The sequence below is a fragment of the Pelophylax lessonae genome (assembly GCF_965119305.1).
Source record: "Pelophylax lessonae genome assembly, chromosome: 7".
Taxonomy (NCBI): Eukaryota; Metazoa; Chordata; class Amphibia; order Anura; family Ranidae; genus Pelophylax; species Pelophylax lessonae.
The window spans coordinates 154,863,618-154,881,730 of NC_138774.1; the positions used below are offsets into that span (position 1 = coordinate 154,863,618).

General features: G+C 39.0%; 1 protein-coding gene across 2 annotated transcripts in view; it reads right to left on the reverse strand.

Moving 5' to 3' along the window:
• Positions 1–18,113, reverse strand: part of COL4A5 (collagen type IV alpha 5 chain) — a 245,222-nt gene that overhangs the window by 146,798 nt on the left and 80,311 nt on the right. For both annotated transcript variants that reach the window (XM_082264454.1, XM_082264453.1), the window contains exons 4-13: positions 17,532–17,576; positions 9,426–9,470; positions 9,184–9,246; positions 8,377–8,430; positions 6,555–6,581; positions 5,922–6,002; positions 3,656–3,718; positions 2,181–2,216; positions 2,053–2,094; positions 1,743–1,835 (exon numbers count right to left, since the gene is read on the reverse strand). In XM_082264454.1, the coding sequence (XP_082120580.1) occupies positions 1,743–1,835; positions 2,053–2,094; positions 2,181–2,216; positions 3,656–3,718; positions 5,922–6,002; positions 6,555–6,581; positions 8,377–8,430; positions 9,184–9,246; positions 9,426–9,470; positions 17,532–17,576 (549 nt within the window). The remainder of the gene's footprint in view (positions 1–1,742; positions 1,836–2,052; positions 2,095–2,180; positions 2,217–3,655; positions 3,719–5,921; positions 6,003–6,554; positions 6,582–8,376; positions 8,431–9,183; positions 9,247–9,425; positions 9,471–17,531; positions 17,577–18,113) is intronic.

The window sequence follows — 18,113 nt, forward strand, 5'->3', positions numbered from 1 at the left end:
CATTCAGAATGTAAAAATGTCCAAAGATCAACTGATACTATAGCTATACATTTGGTTATTTTTATTTTAATAGAGTCCATCCAGGGTGCTCTCTCTTCAGCATGGTCATTTTATTTCTGGTATCTAAAAGCCCATGGAAATTTTAGATAAAACAAATTGCATGAAAGGTTTTCTATAAACATAACCACATTGTGAATTTTTTTTCTAAAGCCTGTAAAGACTTTTTAAATAAGCTCAAAATATCATGCAAGTCACTGTTCTTAACACACATTGAGGCTGATTTACTAAAGGCAGGGCCTAATGAATGTGGTGAAGCTTCACTTTGTAAAGAATACCCAATCATATGCAAAGAAAATAAAAACAGCAATTTTGCTTGCACATAATTGGATGATGGAAATCAGCAAAGTATCACCATATTCACTAAGGAGTTGATTTACTAAAAGCAAATAGACCATGCACTTTGCAAAGTGCAGCTGCTTCGGAGCTTAGTAAATGAGATAACACTTTCCTTTACTAAAAATACCCAATCACATGCAAGATTCACATGCAAAATTGAAAAAACAGCATTTTTGCTTGCACGATTGGATGATGGAAGTCAGCAGAGTGTCTGCTTATTTCCTAAGCTCTGGAGCAACTGCTCTTGCAGTGTGGAACTGCACTTTGCAAAGTGCACAATCTATTTGCCTTTAGAAAATCAACCCCTAAGCTTTGGGAAAAATTAATAAAACAGCACTTGCAAAATGCAATATATCTACCTTTAAATCAACGCCCTACAGAACATGTGAGAATAAACCAAGTTTACCTTTGGGATCCATTCACACCAGAAACTGAACATCTACTGCGCTTTTTTTAATGCACACTTGCAAGCATTTGATGCTCATTTTTATGCGTGTTTACATGCAGCTGGTGTGTGCTTGTCCATCCGCGTTTGTCGTGTGAGGTCACTACCTTTCTTATTTATTTTCCTTTACATGCACTGCGATGTGTTGTACTGCATTTGCACACATTTACATGCATTCGCAGGTGACAAATGCAGTATGCTGTACTTTTTTTTTCACTGCACTGCACCGCACCGTAAAGGTGTAAACTATGCCCATAGGATAACCTTGATTTTAGGCTGTCTATGCAGTTGGAATGCAGTCAATGATGCATCCAACTGAATCTGATGTGAATGGGCCCTTAGTGACAACTGCAACCCGATATATATATACATTTTGACTTTCCAGTAAAAGTCAAGCTTTGATCCCCTCATTCCTCCTTATTAATTAGTGAGCCAACCAAGCACACAAAAAGTCAAAAAGGGAAAGTCAAAAAGTGGCAAAAAGGTGGTACCAAGCTGACCAGAAAATCATCTTTGCATATCATTTCAATTGCTGATATCCAAACTCACTCATCTTTTTAAATTCATTTTTACAGAAGGTGCTGCTAGTGTATTTTGATCTTTTCTCCTCTTTTAAAAAATGTGTTGAATTTCAAGAGATCCAAAACAAAATATGCACTGCAGAGAATAGGAACATTACATCACTGGTTTGACTATTTAGTATTAATAAACTAGGTTTGTGATAGATTTACTTTAAGCCAAGTTGCTGCTTCTTTTCAAGGCATAGTCTAACATCAGCATTCCACATTGCCTGAACACCTGACAATAAAATGTTGTCTCTAACATCACTTTCTCCAAAACTGCAGCACCTAAAAGTAACCAAAATATTGAAATCACTGTATAAGTATGGAATATCATATACCTTTTCCCCTTTCTGGACTTGACCTTCCCCGGGTTCCTTCTGCTCTGTTGATTGTCCTGGAGGTCCAGGTGGTCCCTGTAGGCCTGGATCACCCTAAAAAAAAAAAAAAAACAATACGTTTGTTAACCTTAAAGATTGCTAAATAAGAATGTTTTCATGTTGACCAGAAAGGTAGCACTGAGGACAGCCAACTTGTACTGTACACAAGATTATGAATTTGAGAAACAAACTGTTTCCTGGAATTGACTTGTGATACCGTAAATGACAAGTAAAATATAAAAAAGTAATGATAGTTCCAGACAAAAAATACCTTTTCTCCCTTTGATCCTTGGAAATTTAAGCCCATGTTACCCTAGGAAAGTTAGATATGAAAGAGTTACTGATATACAACAATATGTGAGGAAGATGAAATATAGGACGTATTATGACTGCATTTACCTTCGGTCCTGGAATTCCAGGTTGTCCTGGTGGTCCCTAAAAAAAGAAACCAAGTGTCACCATGCAACAAATGCAAATTTGTGTAAGGACACGTTTCAGTGTATTAGCCTATTCATGACATCACATTGATTATTTTTATTGGTAAGTCTTTAAGAAGAACAGGCTTTAAATATACGCATACCGATTTTATCCTCTTATTCCATATTAACACATTAACAGAAAAGAGACTATGGTACCTTGAGTAAAATACCTCTGTAAGAGACAGAACCAGCACCAGAGTCTTAAGCTGGCTATGCACTGAGGTTGATTTACTAAAGGAGTACAGGCTATCCACATAGCAATGTGGCTGGCTACTGTTGGCCAACTTTTATGTAGACAGCCAGGTTCATTTTCTAATGCAGCAGAGGTTATTTTCTTTGCAAAATGCGTGTTAGTGTATACTGTGAAGCTGTGTTCAATACCAAATCATGTGTACCCAATCATAGAGAAGAATCATATTCATGATTGGATATCCAAAGGGCACAGCTTTACCTTATTTGCTAACTTTAACTTTGAACAGTGAGCAGCTTCTACTCATTTGGTAAATTAACACTACTATGTGTAGGGATTAACCTCCCTGGCGGTATGATTCTTTTGGATTTTAGGTGCTGAAAGCGGTACCATTATTTTGCATGTAATTCTTGTGAATGAGCAGCCCAAACCAACTGTATACATTTATTATATATATTATATATATATATATATGTATGTATACATATATTATGTATACATATATTATATATATATATATATATATATACTGTATATACGTACATATATATATATATATATATATATATATATATATATATATATATATATATATATATATATATATATATATATATATATATATATATAATGTATACAGTTGGTTTGGGCTGCTCATTCACAAGAATTACGTATATATATATATATATATATATATTTACATAAAAAGTACAGTAAAACTGCAGGAAAGGGCACTGGGGGGCAATGTAATGTGATTTTTTTTTATTTTGAATGGTATCAGTGTGTTTGGTGTATTTTACATTTGAATTTGCCGCCAGTTCCACCCCCCGGCGGACGTCACGTCGCCGGAGACGGAAGCCGGGGCTCGCAGACGATCGGGAGGAAGCTCCGCCGCCGCATACCGCCCGCATTCTTCGCTGGATCCCGGAGAAAAGGTAAGTAAAACCTCTACCAGGATCCAGCGATCTTCCTAGCGCTACCCCGAGTGTGGCTCGGGGTTACCGCTTTTGGCTCTAAAATCTAACCCCGAGTCACGCTCGGGAATACCGCTAGGAAGGTTAAAGGGGATCTATAAAATAAAACACATTATGCTTTGACAGTATATATATACTTGATATATACACTCCACATATACATATAAACTGTATATGTGTGCTTATATATAATATTATAATATATACTTATTCTAGAAATACAAACCGTACCGGTAAACCTGCAGGTCCTGAACGCCCAGGGGGACCCGGTAATCCTGTGGGACCTTCCAAACCCTGAAAAAAAAAAAAAAAAAACAGGTGATAAGCTTCATAGGCGTAAGGCAATTAAAGTAACAGAGACCATGATCAGATGAGAAAGTATCAAGCTGTGAGTTTTTTGTCCCATGATGTTGGTTTGCTTTGGTTTGCTTGCAGACATTCACACAGGAATCACAAATGAATGTAGAGATAATCAGTGCCATGTTTACAAAGAATGGATAACGTGTGACATGGCACTGAATTAAAGGCTCCTTACTGCAAAACTGAAGTTCAAATCCAGTTCATCTTGAATTTTCCTTATGTAGGTATTGTGTGACCACAGAATGGTCACCAGACATTGGTCTGATTAAGAATCATATGATTACTGCATATCTGAAAATGTGACTCAACCAGGAATCATCTTTTAGTAATGTATTTTAGGAAGACAAAACCTTTAATAAAAAGCGGATTACTAACCTGCAGTCATGGGTTAGAGCCATACTGGGATTGTTTTCCAGCACTATTTTTAATGAAAGCTCAATGCTTATGTAAAAGACACGTGATTCAAATACAGAATAATATTTATATGTAATATATGTATTGTATTAACAAAATAAACAATATCAGCTTATTTCTGATTTCCAGTCCCTATGATTTACCTGCACATCGGTGTTTATTTTGTTTTAATATTAGACCAAAGCCCAACTGATCCTTCAGTTTATATCAGGTAAATATATTTCAGGTGTATCTTTCTGAATAGAAACGCATGTCCCCTGCCAGAATCTGCAGAGTAAACCCCTTGCTCTCAGTTTGGAAGCAGTAGTCTCACTGCAGAGATCGGAAACACCCTCTATTGAGTCAAACCTATAGCTCTGCCATAAGCAATGTTCATACTTTCCACTGATTGGGGAGCTCTGGAGTCAGCATGGAGTGTGGTGGACATTTCTAAAGAGGTCACTGCAGGGGTTCGTATTCTACTGCAGGCTGGCAGGGGACAGACTTTTATATTCAGGCTGTGGCTGCTTTATAAATAAAACAAACTGGAAGACTGTGCACACCATTTTTTTTTTTTTTTTGATGCACCAGGCGTGTATTTTGCTTATTTAAACAGAAAAGAAGATATTTTAATCAAAATATTTTTTCTATGCGCTACTCCTTGGTCCAGTCCTCCACAATAGTCCCAGTTTGTCATGTGGCCCCTTGGAAACTGTAATTACCCACCCCTGTTGTAGGGGCTATTTCAAAATGTCATAGGGAGGTGGATTTACTAAAGGCAAATATACTGTGCACTGCAAGTGCTCCATATCTGAAATGAGGGGAAGCGCTGCTGATTTTTATCATCCAATCATGTACAAGCAAAAATGCTGTTTTTTTTTCCCTTGCATATGATTAAGTATTCTTTGCAATGAGAAGCTTTACCTCATTTACTAAGCTCTGAAGCAAGTGTGCTTGCAGTGCACAGTATATTTGCCTTTAGTAAATTCATTTTAATTTTTTCCAACAACTCTTTACTCTTTAGAGCTTTGCTGGATCTGCCATTATAAGATGATATTTCCACTAGTGCAGATACTACAAAGATTCTGCAATACAAACATTTTTCTGTAAGGCTCCTTTCACACGGTCCTCCTCAGTTGGCGGTCTCCGTGCTGCTCAACAAGGGATTGATACACAGATCCCTGCTGAGCAGGCAGGTGACAGCTCCCTCTCCGCTCTGTGTGCAGAGAGGGAGGTGTCAGAGCCCCGCTGCTCTCTATAGGGAATAGGATGAGATTCCCTGTCCGCTCTCATCCGATCCCATCAGATCCGATCCCCTGGACGGATGGAAAATAGGGTTTCCATCCGTCTGGATTTCACGGACAGGATCGGATGCGGATGGCAGCGGGTGTCAGCGGACATGTCTCCGCTGACACCCGATGCTCCATAGGGATGCATGGAGAATCCGATCCGCCTAAAAAACTAACAGGCGGATCTGATCGGATCGTTTGTGTGAAAGGAGCCTAACATTGTGGCCAATATTGCTGTCTTTAAGAACCATAAAGAAAAACAAATATTTCAAACACAATGTGTAAATATTATTCTATAAACTTAATTAATTTGGAGCCTGTGCTTAATTCACAGCAGCTGGATACTATCATATTTAAATTATTCTACAGTTTTGTACATAATAGTATATGCTATTTAACAATAAAATATGTAAAAGATAAGAATCATCAGCAAGAAAGGCTGTATAAAAACTTACTTGTAAACCTGGAAGACCTGGTAGTCCAATATCACCTTTCTGTCCTGGTTGTGACACTGAAAAAACTTGTCCTGGCTCCCCCTAGAGGACATAAAAAAAATGCATCAGGATGTAAACAACGGTGAAGATTCTCAAGATATGGTGAATGCCTGACCTCTGGTGGCTAAAATGTAGATGGCAAGTCAAGCATTTTTTCTACAGTTAAACCTACCATTGGACCCTGTGTTTGTGGCCTGACCTCCTATAGTAAATGCTTCTTGTTTCCATCATTGGCTTTCTGGTCACTGGTCTGAAAAAGGTATTCAGCCAAATCTGCTTAGGTTCCATGTCAGTGACTCAGAAAGCAATAAATCAATTTAACATGCATTTCCCCAAAAAATATCAGCAGTGTCTTCAGGGTACTGTCACTCCATTGTTATACAGTTTCTATTGTAAGGAAATTTTAATCTAGCTCTGTGAATGAAACAAAGCACTGCTGACTTTAATCATATGACCATGAGCAACCAAAATACTGATACATGCTTGAGTACTTTTTAAAAAGTGAAATTTTACCACATTTACTAAGCCAAGTGAAAATACCTTTGCAAATTGGAATCTAAAACTAGTCTTTCACAGTAAAACAAAGTGACTTACTTTGAAACCTGGTAATCCAGGAGGACCCTGGAAAGAAAAGAGAAAAATTTATTTAATTTAGGCGAAATTCATTTTAAATAAATATATGAACGCTTCCATTCTGTAAATACGGCTATTTACTAAAGGTAAAAATTCACCACAATTAACCAACCATGTGAAAAGCAAATTCTTGATCACTTTGAATTCCTAATCATGTGCAGGTGATTTTCACATAATTGGACAACTAAATATTCCCAAAATTTTTAATCAGAATTACTTTAGTAAATCAGTGCAAAGGTTTTATATCCTAAACAGAGCAATACACCATAATCCACCACAGAGTATTCTGAAAAAATATATATATTTTATTATATGCCCATAATAGCTGCTATGAAACAGATACCATTAAAAAAATTGGCATTAAAACAGTTTGAAGGCACCTCTGAAAAATATGTAAATATGACAAACACTCTACAATAATAAGAACACAGAATGTATTCATATTCATATTCAATATTACATTATAAATATAAAATTAAAGTATAAATTATAATTCCTAACTGAACCTTTTAGATTGGTAAAGTACTACATATCATAAACCAATATTTTCATTAAATACTGTTTCACCTTTCTTTTTCAATTTTATTTTTTCCTGTTGTTGCTGATCACTTTCAGCCCCTTTCAGCCATTTTCTGTCCACATATACTCACTCTACCGTTGACTGCACATATTTTTAATAAAGGTTATAATGGTGAACAAGTCTGTGCAATGTATGTTGGCACAGGCACTTGTATTCTCCACCAGAGTCGCATGTAACAGGGAGACAACGCAGATTGAACAATTAGAAGATTACTTTTTTAGCAAAAAAAAAAAAAGTCTGAACAAGAACCCCCTTCATATAATATGTCACCGGCACACAATGTACCTTAAGAGTGTAATCCCTTTTATTTGTATAGTTGAAGTAACAGAATAACAGCAACATTTCAAAACCTTGCAGGATTCCTTCATCATAACAAAAAGTGTCACTCACTTGCATTATGCACATCTAAATGGAATTATATTCCTCAAACACTGTGTGCTGGAGACATATTGTATGAGTACTGCAAATGGTGCACAAATACCTAATCACAGTTGAATGCCAGCATGCAGTGTTCTGGGGATATCCTAATGAACAAGGACCTTCATCATTAGCTGGCAGGTATTCTTTTAATGAAAGCTGCATATTTAAAAAGATTGAAAAATAGCACTATTCTACTTTTTTAACAGTACTATTAAAATGAATGGGACAAAGGTAAGGCGAAGGCCCAGTTACATGGCTTGTCAAATAGGCCTCTCCTCCAATCACAGAGTTCTCCTATGCAGCATTGGGTGGAGAGATCTTTGCGAAATACTGCAGGCACCACACTGCAACCTACATTTTATGAATGGGAACTAAAACATACTCTAGCAGTGGTGGCGAACCTTGGCACCCCAGATGTTTTGGAACTACATTTCCCATGATGCTCAATTATACTGCAGAGTGCATCAGCATCATTGGAAATGTAGTTCCAAAACATCTGGGGTGCCAAGGTTTGCCATCACTGCTCTAAAGTCAAGTGGAGAAGTCAGAGCAGTATCTCCTCTCCATTTTAAATTGGCCTTTTAATGTCTATTTAAAGGAAGCTTTTGACAATCTATTTACCAACTTGATTTCTATTTTGGACCAAAGTATATTTGTTCATAATGCTGGGCCACACAGAAACTCAATTTTAAAAAAGTAAACAAAAAACACACAAAAAAATCTAGAACAGGACAGAACATCTCAATGGACGCATAGGGAGTGAACATAACATTCAGTTCTTACCTGGGGACCCGATGGACCTGGAAAACCTGAACTTCCTGGAAAACCACGATCTCCCTATAAATAGAGTTTAAGGAGGTTAGACACAGATATTATCTTTACTATACAATGTAATGTGTGCTGTACTCATATAATAGATGATATGAAATGCTAGGCATCATTCTCAAGGTGCCCATGATACCAAGGTGACATTAAACAGTAAAAGGATGTGCAGACAAACATCTAACTGTCCTCCACATTACCTGAATCTGACTGCAGGTCAATAAATAAATACTGCTGGCTCCATCTTATCAGGTGAAAACAACAGTGATAAAGATCCGTAGACCGTCCAGCTGCTACTTGCTTCAACAGTCTTCTGCTAACAGTGTCTGTGGGTACCTTATAGACATGACGTGTCCTCTGGAGTGAGCAAATGTCAGCTCAAGTCCATGGGAGTCATATGACAGCAAAGCTAACTTGTTCAAAAAGGGTTTGTGTCTTCTAATCTTAATATTACCTATAGTGAAGTGAGTGAATACTGGTTCAAATAATAATGCAACCTCCTCCTGTATAAAAGTCATGTAAAGACCCAGACATGTAGTTAGATGAGGGGGAGTAATACATCAGCCTAATTATGTGGTCCTATTTAATAAAGCAAAGAGCAGCACACAATGTGCAATAATCTTGAACCATAAGACAATATTTACTGATTTGTTGGCTTTATCTTTATTTTTACTGCCTTATTAACAATGCTTTTCAGTATACCCTATCCTTCTATTTCCCACTTATTAGGGTTAGCTATGACCCCCAGAATAACACTTTGCCTAATACCTTTGTTCCATTGCATCCTGGAATACCAGCAGGTCCGGGGGCTCCATCTTGACCTGGCAAACCCTGGAAAGAAATGTAATGCTAAAAGTGAAATATTTCCCACACAACGGCTGTGAACGTTATCAATGGCAGGGTAATGTGTCCCCGGATCCTCAGCCCACTAAAAAGGTACACAAGACCAAATATACAGCAGACAAACAAGAGGAATTAGAAGTAAAGTAGAAAAGGGTTTTTGTTCTTACAGGCAATCCGGGTGATCCTGGAAATCCTGGAAGTCCTGGAGGTCCCTGTGAACATAGTGGGAATAAATTTGATTATTATGTCAGTATTGATATTAGTTAATCATTTAGGCAGAATGGGTGAAGGAAACGCAACAGTATATAAACCTAGATATGGATGAAGGAAAGCCTCTACATCTTGAATGAAAGTGTCCGAAGGAAGGACTTCCAGGTACGGGGAGAATCTGATTTACTCATCTTCCTCCCATGTGGCACTGCTAATGCTTAGAAATTATTTGTTCAGGCTACCTGACCCATCACATAGGGGTGGGGAGAGAGTATTCAGCCTTGTGTAAGTTTTACCTTGTAATGACTAGGAGTTACTGGCAAGGAATTTAACAGTGGGGCAGTGAAGAAAAGGTAAGTATGGGTTCTCCAAAGGTTGCCTAGGTGAACCCATTACTTTGTCCTGTGTAGGCACAGCACTTTCACTCAAGAGGCCCATTACAGTTATACTTAGGCTTTGAGCAGCAGACATAGTAAGCCAGTCTGTTACAGGTATGGCAATTGTGGTATACATGTATATTGACATCACTGGGCAGTTTATAAGTCATCATTGTGGGGCCAAAGCTGTGACAGCATTAATGTACTAATAAACCAAACAGTCCGGTACATGAATCATATATAAAAGTTTAACAATTGAATTACTTTAACCACCATATGACAGTCTTTACTTTTCAGCTCTGCCTTTAATTTGTTTATATATTTAACAAATTCCCGTGAGGAAGTCGGAAGTACGAAACGCGTCGGGGCGTGGCCAGGCGGCGTAACCAAGTCAGAGTGTACGAGGAGAGTGAGTACCCGGAAGGCGCGATCCGCGGCGTGGAGTCAGGATACGGGTCCCGATGGGTATACACCTCCGGTCATGCGATTATTCAACTGATGTCATGTGAGTGTAAGATATTGTGTATTTTGGAATAAAGCCAGTATTATACGTTATCACACTAGTAGAGCTCTATTCCTTCCTTCCCTTGCATGTCCATTGTACTTGATTGAGCCCATTATCGGCCCCATCCCGGAAGTCCAAGTGGATGCAGCAGAGCCTGTCACTGGTCTGATTGGTCCCAATCCGGAGTCCCGAGTGGTAGTGGCTGTATTGTGGCTTGTTTGCTCAGTGGTGAGAATCACTGGGCCAGTGGAGTCGGTGAGTGTGCATTACCTTCCCCCCTTCAGAGCACAGTGGTGGTGGTCAAGGTGATCCTTTATTTCTGCACCGATTAGGATCTTTCAAGGGATACATCAGTGTGAATATCGTTATTTGTCATACGTTTTTCAACGCTGCTTTGGTGGACTGATCCATGTTGGGACTATTTTATATATATTTTTATATATATTTTTATATTTATTTCTACAGTCTTTACAAGTTTTCAGTGAATGTGATTGGGGAGTGAGCTTATCATTCTTGTTTGCGCTACTAGAATTTTTTGTATCTACATATTGCCTGTATTTACATATATTCTCTTATTTCATGTTATTTTATCAAGTAGCAGCATCTGTTATCACACTATAGTAGAGGTAGTTATCCTCTCTAAGCGCTTGGTTGCTTGCAAACTAGTGTTGGTTCCGGGTTGTGTGTAAGCTATTTATATACATCCTTTAGATTTGTTTTTTTGTATTTTTTTTCTCATTCAAACAGCAGGTTGAATGAAAAAAAAAATGTCTTGATTCCCCCATCCAAACATTGAATGTGTGGATGGGGGAATCCTCCCTGCTGAGTTTTTGATTGTAAAAACAAATTAAAAAGGATTAAAAGAGGTGCATGGAAGCCAGCCAGCCCCCAGTCACATAGGTTGAACTGGATGGACTTGTGTCTTTTTTCAGCCTCACTAACTATGTAACTATGTATGTAACAGTCTGATGTACTCACCCTCCATTCTGCCACCAACCAAGTAGACCTGTCTCATGATATAAACACTGCATCCACCAAGGGATTGGAGGTGTATGCTTCTCAGCTGGTCGTTTTCAGTTTGTACCATCGTAAGAACATTGCTATTAGAGTTTTGAGATACCAGACCAGTCATGGATTGGGGTGGGTTGGGGGGAAGTTTGGGCTGCTCCCTCCCACCTGCCTCCTATCCATCCATTAGCAGCCATGTGCTGCCATTGTGGAGACACTCAAATTTAAAAGTGTTAGGACTGCAGATAAAACAGGGTGCCGTGTCGTGGCTCTGCAGCTTACACATGCGTTTGCAAATGCGTGTCAACTAAACCCCTGTTCTTTATTGATATCATGAGACAGGTCTACTTGGTTGGTGGCAGACTGGAGGGTGAGTCCATCAGACTGGGGGCTGGCTGGCTTCCATGCACCTCTCTTAATCCTTTTTAATTCGTTTTTTTCCGATACAGGGATGGAGACGCTGGGCATACCTGCTGGTGTCTCACTTAAAGTCCCACATAGCCCACATTGTCTATGAGTTTTTGTATTGTGACAGCAGAGAAACGTCCCCGCCAACAGAATACACTGATGAGCGCATCCGGCTACAGCCAGCAGCACTGATCGAGCAAAGAAAATCCGACAGGGCAGTTTTACAAAAGTAAAATGGTAGATTGGCTTCTGTTTAACCTCCCTGCTCATACATGGATCAAAATTCGGCCAGTCCCTGCTGAACCAGCCAAATTTCAGTCAATGTATGGCTGGCTTCATGCTATGCTGATAAGCATAATAATAAAGTGTATGTTACAATCACTTATTTAAAGTGACATAATATTGAATAATAGTGGTTAACGACAGTCATAATTAGTGGTGCAAATGGAGGCCAAGCCTGTCAGGAGTGTGAGTTCTATACATAGTCAAAAAAAACTGAGATTTACAATTACTGACAACAGTTCTTTACCTGTATGTAAACCCTAATAATTAGCTACTCCCAAAGCTTTTTTTCTCAAAGAATATGTACAGGTACTCCTCTCTTTCAAATCACCCCTTGTCTCCGCCCCCTACCCACCTCCAAATTCCGTCCTTTGGTGCCACCCCCTACCGACCTCCCAGTATTGTCCATTTTGGAGAAAACAGTATCAAGTATCATTTTGTTACGTGTATGGTGTGAAAAATCGGCGCTAATTCAAATCATAAATAAATGTGATACACTCTGTGACAATAACGATGTCCACCACTGTGGATAGTGCTCTATATGATAAAACCTGATGCAAAAATGTCGAAGTAAAATCAATCCTCAATGTAAAACTGTAAAAGCGAGCCTATACACAAAAGATCTTCAGTGGATGACTCTGAAAAGACTGTGCATAAATAAAGTCCTCAAAAAAATATATATATATATAATGCAATCACAAAATCAATGCAATAGATGAAAAAGGGTGATGATCAATGTAATCGTTGATGACCGATATGTGATGAAAAAATTCCTGAAAATATTTCATAAAACAATTCAAAAAAAAGTTGTGTATAAAAATATAAGTGTCTGAGAAAATCCCACAGTGTCCAATATACAATCAAAGATGAATGAAATAAATCTTCAAAGGATCAACCAATCGTAAAATATAACATCAATAATCTGGATATCGATCCAATCTCCAACAAACAGGTGTGTAGTGGCCGCTTACCTCCCATACACACTATCTGCACATGTGTGTAATCCAAACAAGCCGATTGCTTTCCTTTGAACTGGGCTTCCGACCTCTCTCCTCTCTTGCAGGCATGTAATCACTGATGTTCACAGTACATCGATCTCCCAATCCAGTAACGATCTTCAGCTGCACAATATGCTCACTCCAAGCCGTTCCGCCTCATAGGATAAAATGAGACGCTCATGGTGCAGTAACTTCAAAACCAGTTTAATTACAATAAAAGATACACTTACAATCAAATAGCAACAAACGAGCAAAAGCAATACACTGTAGAACCTCCGGCTACGGCCGTAAACACGGAGGTGACGTCACCCGGCTCTTCCCGACGCGCGTTGCGTCACTACCCACGTGACTTTTTCAAGTGGGTAGTGACGCAACGTGCGTCGGGAAGAGCCGGGTGACGTCACCTCCGTGTTTACGGCCGTAGCCGGAGGTTCTACAGTGTATTGCTTTTGCTCGTTTGTTGCTATTTGATTGTAAGTGTATCTTTTATTGTAATTAAACTGGTTTTGAAGTTACTGCACCATGAGCGTCTCATTTTATATCCTATGAGGCGGAACGTCTTGGAGTGAGCATATTGTGCAGCTGAAGATCGTTACTGGATTGGGAGATCGATGTACTGTGAACATCAGTGATTACATGCCTGCAAGAGAGGAGAGAGGTCGGAAGCCCAGTTCAAAGGAAAGCAATCGGCTTGTTTGGATTACACACATGTGCAGATAGTGTGTATGGGAGGTAAGCGGCCACTACACACCTGTTTGTTGGAGATTGGATCGATATCCAGATTATTGATGTTATATTTTACGATTGGTTGATCCTTTGAAGATTTATTTCATTCATCTTTGATTGTATATTGGACACTGTGGGATTTTCTCAGACACTTATATTTTTATACACAACTTTTTTTTTGAATTGTTTTATGAAATATTTTCAGGAATATTTTCATCACATATCGGTCATCAACGATTACATTGATCATCACCCTTTTTCATCTATTGCATTGATTTTGTGATTGCATTATATATATATATATATTTTTTTGAGGACTTTATTTATGCACTGTCTTTTCAGAGTCATCCACTGAAGATCTTTTGTGTATAGGCTCGCTTTTACAGTTTTACATTGAGGATTGATTTTACTTCGACATTTTTGCATCAGGTTTTATCATATAGAGCACTATCCACAGTGGTGGACATCGTTATTGTCACAGAGTGTATCACATTTATTTATGATTTGAATTAGCGCCGATTTTTCACACCATACACGTACCAATTCACGGTGGGGACACCGATTTAGATTGGCAGCTTTTTCTACATTTTTTTTTTTTTTTTTTCTTTATTTATTTGATATTTTGGAATTGATTTACTCCTATCAAACCCCTCTGGGTAGCGTATTGATCCTCTTATTTATTTAAGTATCATTTTGTGGTGCTTAGTAATTTGAACGGAATTTGTGAATGATAAATGAAATGCAGCAAAATAGATCTCTTGCAAACTGCAACAATAGCTCCCCCAAGCAATAATAGATCCCCCGAACAACAACATACCCCCTAGCAACAACAGGAACAATAGTCCCCTACCAGTCAGCATTGGCTGCTTGGAGACCTCTTGTTGTCTAACCACTACCAGCCAGCCACCAGTAGATCTCCCAACAGCCAGCAACAATAGACCCCTCCCTCAACAGTAGATCCCATCCAGCAACACTTGACCCCCCCCAGCAACATAAGAGAACCCTAGAAACAATTGACCCCTCCCTCTATAATAGATCCTCCTCCCCCAGCAGCACTAGATTCCCCAGCAGCCAGTATCAATGGGCCCTCCAGCATACCATACCTTGCCATTACATACATGCAGTGCTGCAGGAGCCGGAACTGCGTTCCCCCACGTTCCTGCTGAAAAAAAACCCTGGCTGCTCCTAATTGCTCCATTTTATCTGTTAGCTAAGTTGACACTTTCATAGTGATATTTAGCAACAGGTTCTTCAAACTAACATCTTCTGATTTCACCTGATTTATAAAAGTCAGACAAAGTGCAAAGGCTTCCTGTGCAACAAAAGAATTTGGAAACGGCTTTGGCACCATCGTTTTTTAAGGACAATAATGTCCTTATGTGGTTCCTCATTAAACTATCTAAAGCCATGGTGCCCAAGACGCTACCCGATGCCCCTCTGTGCGTGATCTGCGTGCCTGCTAGGCACTGAAAAACTCTCTGCGCTTCAGTACCTGTCAATGAAATAAAGGCTGTCCTGACAAGCAGAGTTATCTGACAATATAAATAAATTCCCAACCTCAGACAGAAGACGCCACCCCACCACTTGGTCTTTTTTCTCCTTTTTAATTTGTAATCAAAGTGCCTTTATTGTAAAGTCCTGGCCTCATTGGGAAGGGGGGGGGGAGCAGTATTGGACTATGTGATTAAAATGGTATTAAACCCAACATCAAAAATGTTATATACTACAGCTTACCAATCATTACATGTTGTGGGTGCATTCATTTTCTTTTTAAAGGCTTATTCATTTCTAGATGTGATGGCTGCATTATTATCCATTTTAAAGGTTTTCTTTCTTTTATTTTAACCTGGTGATCCTGCCAGTAAGTCTTTTGTTTTCAACAGATAAGCTCTCCTGCAGATGTAGCAGTTAGAGTGCTGGGACAACCCATTTACTACTGACAGGGGTGCTTACAATGATCAGCTTATATTTATTTATGTAAAATCTTTATCCCAAAAGGAACAGAACTGTTTGCTGTAACTGCTTCTGAAGTGTGCCCTAAAGTTTGGATTCAATTTGTAAGTGTATTAAAACTACTAGTACAGCAAACCTTCCCCTACCACCAGACTGACATTGCTGCTGTCCAAAGGCATCTTTGTGCTCCTTCATCCAGAGTGGAAGCACTCTAATACAGGAGATGTGTTACTGGTCAGATCACCAGGTGAGAACACAGGGAAAACAGCTGAAAAAAGAAAACGAATGCAACCACCACTTCTAATGATTGGTAAACTGCAATATATTACATTTTTGGCTTTAGGTTTAAGTCGAATAACATGTCAAAGTCAATGGTTCCCTATGAGAGCTGTCTTAACTGGTCCAACTTGTGTCGGTCTGACTTTGAAAATGCTTCCACTACTTTGGTACTACATTAGCACGATTTCTGTCCATTGATTTGAATGGAAGTTGGGATCATCATCTTAACTGACCCGACTTGTGGCATGCAACTTGTGCTCTGATTATCTTGAGGGGGAACCCCAAATTTGAAAAAAAAAAAAACAGTGTGGCAACACCCCAACCCCCTCCCTTCTTCAGTCTGGTATGGATTTTGAGGGGAAAACCCACACCAACATTTAAAAAAAACAGTAAAATCCCCAAAATCTATACCAGACGCCTTCCTGGGAGCGAGTTCCCCCCCTTCCTGGACCATACCAGGCCACATACCCTCAACATGGGGGGGGGGGGTGGGTAATCTGTGCCCCCCACCCCAAAGCCCCTTGTCCTCATGTTGATGGGGACAAGGGCCTCTTCCCGACAACCCTGGGGGGTAGTTGTAGGGGTCTGTGGGCAGGAGGCTTATCAGAATATGGAAGCCCCCTTTAACAAACCCCCAGATACAGCCCCCCCATGTGAATTAGTATGGGATACACTGTACCACTACCCATTCACCCAAAAAAAGAAGTGTAGTGTTACACTACAAGTCCTTTATTAATTGAAGAATGTCCCCCATCGTAGCGTCTTCTTCCTCTTGTTTACTCCCTCCGCTGTCTTCTCCCTCTGGTCTTCTTCTCATGCCCATGTTGAGGGCATGTGGCTTGGTATAGTCTTCGCTCATCCCCCCCCCCCCAAACTGCTGGGCTGCATGCCAAAAAATCCATACCAGACTGAAGGGTTTGGTATGGTCTTGGGGGGACCCCACCCCAGGTTTTTTTTTTTTTCTCAATTTTGGCATGGGGTTATACCTCAACATCCATATCAGACTCAAAGGGCCTGATATGGATCTGGGGGGGGGGGGAACCCACACAGTTTGTTTTTTTTATAAATTCAGGTTTCCTCCATACCAGAAGCATATTATTTGTTTTGATTGGTCAAAGGACAAGTCACAATCATCTTAAAGTCAGATCAAAGTCGGATCCGATTCATTGAAGTCGCATGGAAGTCAGACATGAAGTCACAAGGCAAAGTCGGATCAGAAGTCGTATGACTTTCCTGATGGATCATTTTGAACATAGCCTTACACATGAAAATAAAGTATCAGGGGCTGCCATTGACACCCTCTATAATTTTCAAATTGACCGCCAGTGATGCACCAGTCATACACCAGGTCAACCTGCTTTCCATAGCTATCTAAAATTGACATATTTCCCAAAGCATAATCTAAGGATAGCTTCAGATTAGTCCAGTAAAAAAGGGGTTAAAGTAGAAATGCACAATGAACTTTTTCAAACACACAGTATGATATTTCACTTTGCAATGTCAGTATTACAGGTATACATTACATACTCTTATTCCTTTGGGGCCAACAGGTCCTTGTTGTCCATCATCACCCTAAAAAAGAAGGCGTCAGAATGTGTGTTAGATGTTACCGATCATGACCTAGTTTCTGTATTATTTATTCAAACTATATAAGCAATGCATGCTATTTATGCATTTTATTTATATACTTGTTTATTTTACTTACTGGTATACGCAATGCATGCTAATTATGCATTTTATTTATATACTTGTTTATTTTACTTACTGGTACGAAATGTTTCCTTATGTAAGATTGAGAAACAAAAACACATTGTCATTAAATTATTACACGTTCACTTCATTCATAATCCGATATGTATATTTAAATGATAATTAATTAATAACATTTTGACATTGAATTCTGTGTGTGATATAGATGTTACAATATGATTATTAAACAGCGTTTAGACATTGAATCTAACACATGATAGAAAACGATGTAGGGCAATTAAAGGAGGATCAAACATTTTAAAATATGCCATGCAAATTAATAGAACTATCTGCAGTGATAAGAAATAAAAGAATGAGACAATGGCAAAGTCAGTAGAGATGATTAACGCAGTGGAGACT